The sequence below is a fragment of the Saccostrea echinata genome, unplaced genomic scaffold (assembly GCF_033153115.1).
Source record: "Saccostrea echinata isolate AGI-Se365-2 ecotype Australia unplaced genomic scaffold, CSIRO_AGI_Sech_v1 ptg000001l, whole genome shotgun sequence".
In the NCBI taxonomy this organism is placed as follows: domain Eukaryota; kingdom Metazoa; phylum Mollusca; class Bivalvia; order Ostreida; family Ostreidae; genus Saccostrea; species Saccostrea echinata.
Window position 1 is genome coordinate 8,695,669 of NW_026889750.1, and position 11,811 is coordinate 8,707,479.

Here is an 11,811-nt window from a genome sequence, read left to right on the forward strand (position 1 = left end):
GTTAAATATACGTCATTTAATTATCTGTCAACAAAAATATCACCAAACGTTATTAATTTGCCCTGCAAAAGAGTAGTGCCGCAGTTATCGTGAAAGGGCTAATTAAATTTACGCATCAAAAACAATGCGTAGGAATATATCACAACAATGTTGCTGAAATTCAAAATGGCTACAGGCCTAACGAAGAAACAACGTTCTCAAATATTGTCGTGTCACAAAACTTACCTGTTGTGTTATTAATTTTTTGCTATATCCCAATGGGTATATTTTCCCCGGTAAGCTATCTAGGTTCGTAAATTTAAAGGGATGTTACTCAGATATCCTAACAACTCTTTCTATAGCTAGGTCACAGAAATTTTGGATTTCATTTGTGCATCTCTTCATCTGAATTTCAAACATATAAATATGTATCACAACCTGTCCATGCTGTAAAATCTGAAAGAGTCTGTAGCCTACTGTTTAACATTGGAAGAATATTCCGTCCTCATTCATGCAATGTCGTTTTTCTCGATCATTCGATTCCTAAGAATTAACAGATTAACGACATTTCCCCGCTTTGGTAGCATAAAAAACATTTCTTCACAGTTCTATTGTTCATACCAGTTATCTAAAAGTCAAACATTTAATATAGGTATGCTGATTTCTTTCCTTCTTTCCCATTACTGTATTGTTGTCATGCAGACGATCTGATTTGTTTAGCAAAGGGGGATAATTCAAAAAGAAACGAAAGTAGAAAATAAGTCAGGAACGTAACGGACAAGTTTCGAAATTCAGGAAAATATCCATTAGAGAAAAAGTATTTAATTGTTCCTTCATGAACTTCTTGAAGCGGGAAATATACATGTAAAGACAACCAAAGTAGTTCCGGTTGCAAAGTGCAAGCAAACTCCAAATTCTATTGATGCAGTTATCAAAAGAATTTTTTATCCAATCAGAATCAATTATTTTATAGAAATTAAATGATTGCAACATTCCAGAAAGTACAAAAAGATAAGTGAGCTAGCGCTCTAGCCATTATAATACACAGAAGTAGATTTCTGAACCCTTGATTTATTCTGCTGAATCGGTTAACTATTAATAGGAAGACGCAGTGGAGCACTGGGGTGGTGTATAGGAGGGGGGGGGGGTCTCAATTAAGAATGATGAAACCCGAGTGAGCTTCACGTCGCCAATGGTATCAATGTGCTTTAAGTATTCCGTAGTTCACTGTAATTTAAATTTTGAGGAGAAAAAATTATTTGAAGATATTGGTAGAACCAATAAGCATCTAGCTTGAAATATTCAGTGTGACCTTTTTTGTAGCAAGTACATCTAATGGGGTCTTTCCAGCAACTCGGAAAATCAATTCCGAGCTTGCCGGAAACCAGACACTCGGCTATCTCCGTAAATCTTTGACGAGCAGCTCCTCGATGATTTACGGAAACGGTTGTTTGAAACGTCAGTTGAACGAGACTAGGAAGAAACCGCTCCTCAGCCAGGAAGGATAACTCTTAGAATTATTGTTTAATTGATTCTCAAAATAGAGCTTGACATTGAATTAAATCTTTTCCTGCAACTATTCTCATTTATTTCATGCATCTCAATATGATTCAAGGTTCTTTGAAGTCTTAGAAACTGTATTGTAAAAAAAAATTGACATTTGCACCTTAAGGTACAAAAAATAAATACATTTTTAGAGAAATAAAATTTCCTGTAATCAAGCCTTAGATACCAAATGAATGCTTATTAGCATAATATGAAATTAGAAAGTTAATATCTGCGATGGCTTCCAGTGATAGCACAAGCTTTATACACTGTGTGTTGTTATATAACAAGCGAAGTAAATAAAAGTATTAAAATACAGTGTAAGTGTAAAAACCATGCAATTTTTCCCGAATGCCTGGATATCTACAGGGTGATTTTTTTATCTGAAATATATTTGTTTTTTAATTTGCAATAGGAAAATGCATAGCTGGTGTTTTCATTCGTGGTTCCTGAAATTATATTTGAGATTTTCCCTATATAATATGATTAACTATTATAATAATGATAAACTTTGAAGAAATCAAATGTACCATGTGTAAAAAAAACATTACTTGACGTTTTTGTGAGCATTTTCAAATACTTACCTGCTGATTTTCAGAACCTGAGGATCGGACTACCTTAATTTTATATATATATATATATATATATATATATATATATATATATATATATATATATATATATATATATATATATATATATATATATATATATATATATATATATTAGACATAACTGATCTCTACTCTTGACATACATTTGTAATAAGGCCTTAGTTACTTTTACTTTTTTGAACATTTCTGTACAGGTAAGACGACAAAACATGAAACTCAAAATATATATGGTTTTTATTTACTTTTAATCTTGAAATGCTTTTTTTTTCTACATCAGACCAAAAACAGATCGGGAACTTCTTAATTGATACGATTAGTTATGATTATTTTTACCATCTGTCTCTTACAAAATTCGGCTATATAAGACTTGGAAGCGACCAAGAACAATGGCGATATTTCCTTCTCACAATCATTGGTTCATACAATCATCGAATATTGATGATTTTTAAGTCAGTATGATGATTAAGCAACCTTTAAAAGCAACATTTATCTCGCCCTTCGGAATCGGTGAATATTGTATTCCTCGGGAATCTAAATCTAAGTCAATTACCTCAAAAACGGTATATATTAATTGCATAATTGTTAGTACAGGTACTCAAGTATTTAATTGCTCAGTGACATCTGTGGACCTATCGAGTTTGTCGTTTTGTGTTTATCCAGAAAGTGACACGATTTTTCTCACGCTGTCAAAAAAATGTATTTTTACTCACGATTCACTAGGCTTCCCAACTTTATCACTCTCCAACAACCATTACTCAACAGGTATGTATGAAAAATTATTCCGACTATAGAAAAAAAATATCACTCAGTCAACATTGTAGTACATGTACTTCGGCACAATACTAATGTTTAAAAAAAACTTTACCAAATAATGGTGATAATAAATAATATCCAATCTTTTTTGTTGACAATTTCTAATTAAAAATTTCAAATCGTAGTTATCCAGCTAAAGTACTTAAATATAATAACAAAGTTTCATTCTGAATTTTCTGTTGTGATACGTGAAATGAATGTGTAACATTTCTTATTTTATTACTGAACTCTTCAGTGATTTTCCTAACGGTAATCCACGTTTTCTCGGTATACCTTTCCAGAACAATTACCATAGTGAAAAGATAAACTCTTGCCCTCGGGGAGCGATCAGTTTTGTGCGACCATCTTTTTTTTAAGTCGGGTATGAATGGAATTTTAAGAGGTCCTTTGTTCCGTGTAAGGTATGTTCATAAACTTTGAATTTTTACGTATTTCATAACATCATTTAGTCTAGCTGCAGAACTGTAGCGTTATGGTTTATATTTTAGTCTTTGACCATAATGCTACAGATCCCATAATGTAAATAAAGTGCAATTTAAGGCGCAAGATTTTCTACGCAATTTGGGGATGTATTTTGCCACTTTCCAGCATTGGTCAATCAACGGGAGGTCAACATTACCGCGACATTGCGAAAAATTTCAACTCATTACCGCTACATTTTCTCAAATTTTCGGGCGATCATTACCGCTACATTTTATCAAAAGCACTAATGCCGAAAACAATTCATTATCGCTACATATCGAATCAGCCAGCAAAGTTCCATTCAATATAATTCACTCACCATGTAGTGAAGTACAATTTGGATCTTAATTCTAATCAAATCATTTCTTGATTTTAAACTTTTTAAATAAAAATGTTTTATGAAATAAGGTAGTTTTTAAATAAAAAATGAAAAAAAAACCATCATGCCAAGTCCTACTTTCATCTCCCTGTGGTGAGCAGGGGAAACAGATCTTATGCATGTATATGTTGTACTGTACACGCATAAGACGCTGACTAACGAAAGAGGCAATGTAGCGGTAATGTATACTTTTAAATGTAGCGGTAATGTAACCTTTTTTGTAGAGGTAATATGCATGTAGCGGTAATGAAAATTTTGAAAATGTAGTGGTAATGATACGCACCCCAATCAACGACCTTTCATCCCCCTAATTCTAGACATATTCTATAATCAACCTGTACATTTTATCCACCTCCTTACCCTTCATATAGTCTTCTCTACAGACCAATAAACTCGTTATGCCATCCGACAACAAATTCACAACAAGCGAGTTTATTTGTCTGTAGAGAAATACATCCCCAAAGTGGCAGAAAATCTTGCGCCGTAAATTGCACTTTATTTACACGACGGGATCTGTAGCGTTATGGTCAAAAACTAAAATATAAAACCATAACGCTACAGTTCTGCAGCTACATTAAGTCGACTATATGACGCTCACTGCATATGCTTTATTTTTTTCGATATTGGTTATGAAAAGACTGGAGAAATTAAAGGGTCCCGACTGTATTTGACGTGTACATGCCGTATACAATAAAACAGAAGAGAGAAAAGGCTATAATTAAAATAAATTTAATTATCTTCTTTTAATTTTAGCAAATGTTTTACGTCTCATGAACAACTTTCGGTTAACTTTATTGGAGCGTACTTTGGATATGTCCTTTAAAATGTCGGTGAATGCCAGAGTAGGTGTTTAATTGGTGATATTGCTCTATAATTAAGACATAAATAAAATAAATATATCACAACTTTCATCTTATGCATGACGTATAATGTTTCACGTTTACTTAAAAAAGTTAAAGAGCTACTTTTGAATACTTTGAAGAAAAGAATAAAGATTATCAGAAATGGGTACCTTATAAAGATCGTACATTGTTTAATTACTTTAATTATCCTTCTTCACACGGGAATACTGTGGTCGGAAATTCTTTTTTTCTGATTGACAATGATACATATCTGCTTAGAATTGCGTAAAAACCAGATTTCGACATATCATTATTATAATTTAATTATTATTAATGTACAGGATTCATGTATATATAAACATTTAACAGTCAATGTAGACTACTGCGTAGTGCTTTTAATCAAAAGCATGTTTTGTAACATAGCAGTACTTCGACGGAATGTTACAAAAGAAGCTTAACAGTTAATGTGATTTCGATGTTTTCTAACTCGTGTTTTGCAGGTAAATAAAAAATGCCGAAGAAAATATTTTTAAACCATTTAATTGAAATTGTTGATTGATTAAAATAAAAAACAAAGAAAACACAAAAAGAGAGCTTAGTAATAATCAATAATGTGGAGAAAATTGTCCGTTAAAATTAGGATTGATTAATGTTTGAAACAGTTTTTGTCATCTTGTCAAATGCTTATTGATTAGCAATTGGCGATACTTTTGAATTGCAATTGAGAGACATCAGGTCGTCGTAAAAGATTTAAAATAAAGAATCAAAGATTGACTACTGTACAACTTTTTTGTGGACTCACTTTTTAGTGGGATGCCATTTGGTTTGTAGTTATTCTTTACGGTGGGAATAGCGGGTTGATAGCATAATGTTTGGTTTTAAAATCGAAAAAGAAAAGTGAATAACGAAAATCTGACTGACAGTTATTTTAAAAAAAAAAACATACAGTACATGTTTTTTTTTTTATTTCAGATGTGAATATGAACACGACATTTCCTAGAGTGAACACAAGTGTTGCAGCTTTGACAACGTTGCTGTCGGCAAACAGCACACCAAATGTGACAGATGCCACAGTATATAACCAACTGGTGAATGGATCTATCACAACAAATAACCCTGTAGAGAATGGATCAGCCACCGCCAAATACGACCAACTAGTAAATGGAACCGGTGCTACCGTCGTAATGCTTGTGATTCTAATGGTAATAGGAGTAATAGGAAATATCCATGTTTTGGCTGTTTTTGGTCTTAATTTCCAGAAGAGTTCCACGTATGTGACGTTTGTGTTTTCTTTGGCAGTAATAAACTTCCTGATGTGCAGTATAGAAATTCCTTTTGAAATTTTGGATCTTCTTTATCCGTACGGTCTTTTTAGTGGATCGTTTTGTAAAGTATTCAGATCGTCAAATGCTGGTCTGTCGATGAGTTCCGTCTTTCTTCTTCTTCTTATTGCAGTTGACAGATATAAACGAGTTTGTCACCCTTTGAAAATTCAATGGTCCATTAAAAAGTCAAGAATACTTATTGTGACCGTTATAAGTGTCGCGACTTTTCTAGCTATCCCGGTTATTTTCGTTTTTGGACCTCACACGACAGAGATTGCCGCTGGAGTACACGTACAGAAATGTTTCTTTGACGACAATGTGAAGGGAAGTTTGTACCCTCTGATGTATTTGGTTGTTTTACAACTAGTGGCAGTGGTGTCGGAGTTGGTTTTAGTGTTTTCTTACCTTTCAATAGGATTAGCAATCAGGAAGCACGCCAGAAAGCGGGCTAAAATGACGCAGTTTCAAATAAAACGATCAAAAATCAAAAAAGTTTGTTCTGAGAATTTGAATAGCCTTAGCAATCATTCATCCCTTAGTGATATGGACAGCGTAAAAACTTTGTCCATAAGTATCATTGATATAAAAGAAAAGATGGAAATGTCTGGTGATGATCCTAAAGAACATGACAATGAAATCTCAAAATATGATAAACAAAAGAGTAAAACAACGCAGACACCCGAAGCAGACAACGACTTTAGCGACGTACATGATGATGAGGATAATAATCGCAATTCTTGCTCAACGACCCAGTCCGAGGTCAAAAATAACATTAAAAAGAAAAGAGCCAGTATTAATAGCCAGGCGAAAAAACACACGAAAGTTTTTTTCGTGGTCACTTTGGTGTTTATAATCATGTACACGCCATATCTAATTCTTGGAGTGTTTTTGGCATTGAAAGATAAATTCCGTGAGAACATGAATGACGTAGAACTAACGTTTTATCGTTTAGCAATGAGACTTGTATATGTCAATGATGTTATTAATTGTTTTATTTACGGTGTTTTCGACCATCGATTCAAAACTTGTGTTTTTAGATTTTACAAACGACTGTTTTCACTTTTTAAAAGAAACTAACTTTGCAGTGATCAATGCAAGAAATAATAAGCCTGAGCGATTACTATACACTCAGGTGTCCATCTCGCCTGAGCATCTTGAACTTGGAACATACTTAACAGCGGTTCACTTGCTCATAACTTATGTTCATTAAGTTTGTTCTTTTTCATTTACCAAACTTTGTGTTTAATTTTTTTTATTGTCTTGATTACAGGACCATTTCAACCTGGCTTCAGATAATTAAAGTGGTATTTATGTACTGAAAAGAATTTAATTTACTACTTTTTTAAATACATGTAGATTTAAACCAAGTCTAATTTTGCCCTTAATCATTTGACAAAAGGTTTCTTTCGAAGTCTGCAGTGGATGTTGCTTTTTTACATTATGACTGATTTGAAAGAAAACTGTTTTGAAATGTTACGAAATAAAATGTATTTGTCCATAACTTTCGTTTTTATTGAATTTACCGGTAACGGCTTTAAAACTCTTTAAATAAACAAATTTTTAAAGTAAAGAATTGGATCAAAATTCAATTATTTTTGCTGCTGACTATACACACCTTTGCTAATAGTTCTAAAAAGGACCAACTTTAAAGAGGGTGAATGAAATGTATCTACATGAGACGATCTACAATATTACCCTTAATAAATCAATATGTTCTAAATTCTAAACAAAATTCGATTTAATACCATTAGAGATATATAAAACTGACATAAATGTGGGTTTCAGATACAAGCATAATGCTCTACATTGTTTGGATGCTCTAGTGAACCTTTGAAACTCTTACTCGATCTTTCAGGATGTTTTCTTTAATTTTTCAAATATTTCTAAAATTGAATAAAGACTTTTCGCGGAATACCCATAAAAAAGTTTTGTACAAAAAATTCTCAGCGTTTCAAGATTAATAATAAATGAATAAAAACCACATATATTATTAAATTTAAATAAAAAAGTATTGTACAAAAAAATTTCAGCGTTTCAAGATGAAAATTAAATAAATAAAAACCACACAATTCTATATTATTAAATAAAAAACAAAAAAAAGGCAAGGAAGAATTTGTCTCTAAAGCAGTATATTGAATAAGCGATACTAAAGACTTTTTTAAATCTTCGAACATACACTTTTTACACACAAGAAAAGAATGATTATGTGTTATGAAAAGATATAAAAATTGCTAGCACAAGCTTTTTTAAAAAGTGATTTAATTCTAAACTTCTCTTAATATTTTGAAAATTCACACAAGATCGCGCAGACATTGGCGCGTGTCAACTTTTTTTCTGTGACGTAATAAATCTTAATATTAATTACGTTATAAATCCGGTACATTTGGAATATGTGACATTTGCTCCTATTATGGTTTTAAAGCATTTTTAGTTATTGTGATCAGGTAAGTGAACTAAGTAGTATTTTAAGTAAATATTTGTAAAGAGATATACAAAAAGTAATATTATTACGAAACTAGAACATTCTGTGAAGAAAAACCCAGTGTAACTTGTACCTTTCTTAAATTTTATAAATTGATTTCAGAGTTCATTCTTACTTTAAAAAAAAGAAATATTACTTTAAGATAAATTTTACGAAAATTTTTGCTATAACGTTGCTATGGGTGATGCGAGGTGATGCGTTGCGTTGTGACTACAGCTCATAGTAACGGCATCAGTCGTAGCGAACGGACGTGCAAAAATTTCAGAGCGAAAAAACTGAAAATTGACAATGAAACGACGACTTTCATCTGAGGATTCCTGTACTGAAGGGAACATAATGGTATAAATTACCTTTATGAATATTCTCTTATTTTTTTAACCTCAGAAAACGGAGATATTATAAGCAGCAAAATTTACAGGAATGCAAATGCATCTGAGTCAAAACTCGAAAGGAAAGTTTTGGTTCAATTTAGCCAGAAACACATCCTAACGATTCCATTTATATTCTCTACAACAAATAATGAAAGGTCGAAATTTCAGCTTTGTTATTTAGCGGAAAATAAAACATCAATACTGAAATGAGACTTCCTGCAAATTGAACCAATACAATATTCATAATGAATTTAATACAAATAAGTGCTGTTGAAAAGAAAAACAAATAAAAATAAAGAAATAAATAAATTACAAACATTGAGTCCAAGTGCAATTACTAAGAAATTCAAAATATTCTCTGATATTTTAGGCAAAGAAACGAAAAACCAGACGAGGAAAGAAAGGCGGGAGGAAACATAGTTCTCATTCGTCTTCTGTCTCCTCAAAAGTTCCCCGAACTCAGTCGTGTGTTTCTGATACAAACACCTCTTGCCACAACAGTGAAACTGCAGGCAAACTATCAGTTGCTGAGGAATACGCATTAATTTCTCAGGAGATATATGATTCAGAAACTGTTTGTGTAGTTTCTCAGACTGAGCTCTGTGCTGCAAACTCTCTTGACAACAATGAGGTTGCAGGCGATGCAAATGTTGCAGCGGAGCTGCAACAAGACTTTCAATCAGTTGATGGTACAATCAGTGAAAACAACAACGATGCATGCATTCTCTCACAAACAGACATTCTTGGATTGTTGCAAGGATTGATCAACACGTACAACCTAGCAGAGGTGCCTCCACAGGAGCAACCTTTTCATGTGGTGTCAGACGGTTCCTCCATGTACTTGGTAGGCCCTCAAAATCAGGTGTACATGTCACTGGTACCAGCAGCTGGAAGTACTGCTACAACAGACTCTCAAATGGTGTGCACTGTTCACGACAACCCTGACCATTCTGAGCAGAACAAAGACAACACCAACTATTCGGTAAGTCAGTACTTCTCTCTATTTCTATTTCTCTCTTTCCTCTCTCTCTCGCTCTCAAACAAGGTTCTATCTATTTTCTATATCTGTCTTCTCTTTCTTAGCAACAGTTCATTTCCAAGTCTTTTTCTGAGAGAATCAAGGAAAAGCTTGAGAACTGGGTAAGAAACCTGCAGTTAAATTGTATTGATATAAATGTACTCGATATTTTTTCCTAGCCTTTACTTTTTTGTACGGGTAAATTTCAGGGTTGTGGCCTAGGGGTTTAGATGGGGTCTTGTATATTACAAATCGTGGGGTGACCCCCATCGGAGTTGTTTAATTCTTTCAGAATTGTATATAGCTATATTTACATTTACATTTATCTTGATACTTTCTTTTCAGTATTATGCGACTATGGATGTTGATCGGAGAGAGGCTCATCTACTGAAATATCCCTCTCATCTGGTAAGCATCTCCTTGACTTTACCTATCTTCATTCAGTACATACAACGAGAGATTTTTGCTAATAAAGTAATGAAAATTAATATTCATTCCCAAAATATCATGAAAAGAATATCAACATTCTTAATGTATGTCTGTATCATTATTACATCTGGAATGGGCTTTCAATTGTTGAAAAGTGGCGGAACCTAAAATTTGTGGCGCAACTTTTTTTTGTAAAAAAAAAAAGGGGGGGGGATTCCAGTGTTCATAATAGCAATTAGCAAATAAGTCTACACCACCGCGTATGTGGAGAGGAGGGGGGGGGGGGCTCTAAGGGAGACTTGTTTAACATTGATTGATTTTTTTTTCAGTTGGAGTGGTCTGAGCGTGTGAAATTCAGACACGAGCGGAAGTGGAAAATGCTAGACTTCAACGAGCCAGACTACAAAGAGTGGGATTTTCTATGAGCAGCACGAACCTTAATGGGACAGTTATTAATGGTCCTCGTTCGTCCTCGTTGTGGAGCTATAAATTTTGGTCACTCTGTGACGATCCATATCTGCATGTCGTTTTTCTTTCAGGACATTTTTAACTTTTTATACATGAAAAGCTTTTTTATTTATTTATTTATTTTCATTTTTAATGTATATATTAGTTGGTTTGACAGTTTTTTTCTCATCAAAATAATGTTTGCGATGAAACATTTTTGGCAGACAGAATATTCAGTAAGCACTGTGTGCTATCGTATGAAACATTTTGATGTTGGTCATTGTAAATATCATAATTATTAATATTTTTTTCTCTTTTTTTTGCACCAAACGTATCTTAAATTTAACGTTGGAAGACGGTATTGGTTTGACTGTATATCAAAGTGGCCGTTTAGAGGTGATTCCGCATGCTTTAATTACTTGTAAATATTATAATTGTTATAAAAATAAATTTGTTTTAAATTATTTGTCTGCTGTTTTCTTTCTAAAGAAACCTTATTATACAGACAGGTGCTTTGGGACGGACACCCCCCCTTTTTCCGTACCCCAAGGGTTCTTTGACTTTTTTAAAAATAAAATATTTTTCTATGACTTCTTCACAAAGTATTACATCTGAAAGATCTAAAATATAACCTAAAACTAGCATTTTATAAAAAATTCACACTTTCTGATACTAAAAAAGAACGTGTCGAAAATTATTTATCGACGTTGCCAACCTTGTTCTCTTATTAATATTATTGATTTAAGTAGAACGTGAGGTTCATCGATCCTCTGATAAGAGGGATAACTCTCGCTGATTTCTTTATAAAAGGCTTTTTTCTGTTGATTTTCCCCGCAAACGGGGGGAGGGGGGGGGTCTCTGTTTTAGTTCTTTTGAAAGAGAGATGCACAGTCCATGGTGGGTAAATGTAATTTTATATATACAGTCAAACCTCGTTATCTCAAACTCAATGTGAAAGAAAAAAAACTTTGACATATCCGAGGATCCAAGATATTGAAGGTAAAATACTTAAAGAATAAGTAGTTGGATTTCCAAATCACTTTGACATATTCATGGTATTTGAGATATCAGAGTTTGAGACACCGAAGTTCAACTGCATTATAAA

The 11,811-nt window shown here is 33.1% G+C and overlaps 2 protein-coding genes across 2 annotated transcripts; both read left to right on the plus strand.

Annotated features, from left to right (window-relative positions):
- Window positions 1-5,614: 5,614 nt before the first annotated feature.
- On the plus strand, window positions 5,615-7,116 carry LOC133182252 (dopamine receptor 2-like). The gene has a single exon (XM_061317025.1). The coding sequence runs from the start codon at window positions 5,615-5,617 to the stop codon at window positions 7,034-7,036; it is 1,422 nt and encodes a 473-aa protein (XP_061173009.1). The 3' UTR covers window positions 7,037-7,116.
- Window positions 7,117-8,676: 1,560 nt separating this feature from the next.
- On the plus strand, window positions 8,677-10,708 carry LOC133184686 (uncharacterized). Its single transcript, XM_061319795.1, has 4 exons — window positions 8,677-8,780; window positions 9,183-9,794; window positions 10,176-10,238; window positions 10,589-10,708. Exons 1-4 carry the CDS (start codon window positions 8,730-8,732, stop codon window positions 10,682-10,684), a joined length of 822 nt encoding a protein of 273 aa, XP_061175779.1. The 5' UTR covers window positions 8,677-8,729; the 3' UTR covers window positions 10,685-10,708.
- Window positions 10,709-11,811: the final 1,103 nt, after the last annotated feature.

Excerpts from the sequence above, each read along its gene's own strand:
- LOC133182252 (XM_061317025.1), top strand. The coding sequence starts at position 5,615 with ATGAACACGACATTTCCTAGAGTGAACACAAGTGTTGCAGCTTTGACA.
- LOC133184686 (XM_061319795.1), top strand. The coding sequence starts at position 8,730 with ATGAAACGACGACTTTCATCTGAGGATTCCTGTACTGAAGGGAACATA. Across the intron at positions 9,795-10,175 it reads AAGACAACACCAACTATTCG|TATTATGCGACTATGGATGT; the intron begins GTAAGTCAGTAC and ends CTTTCTTTTCAG. Across the intron at positions 10,239-10,588 it reads TGAAATATCCCTCTCATCTG|TTGGAGTGGTCTGAGCGTGT; the intron begins GTAAGCATCTCC and ends TTTTTTTTTCAG.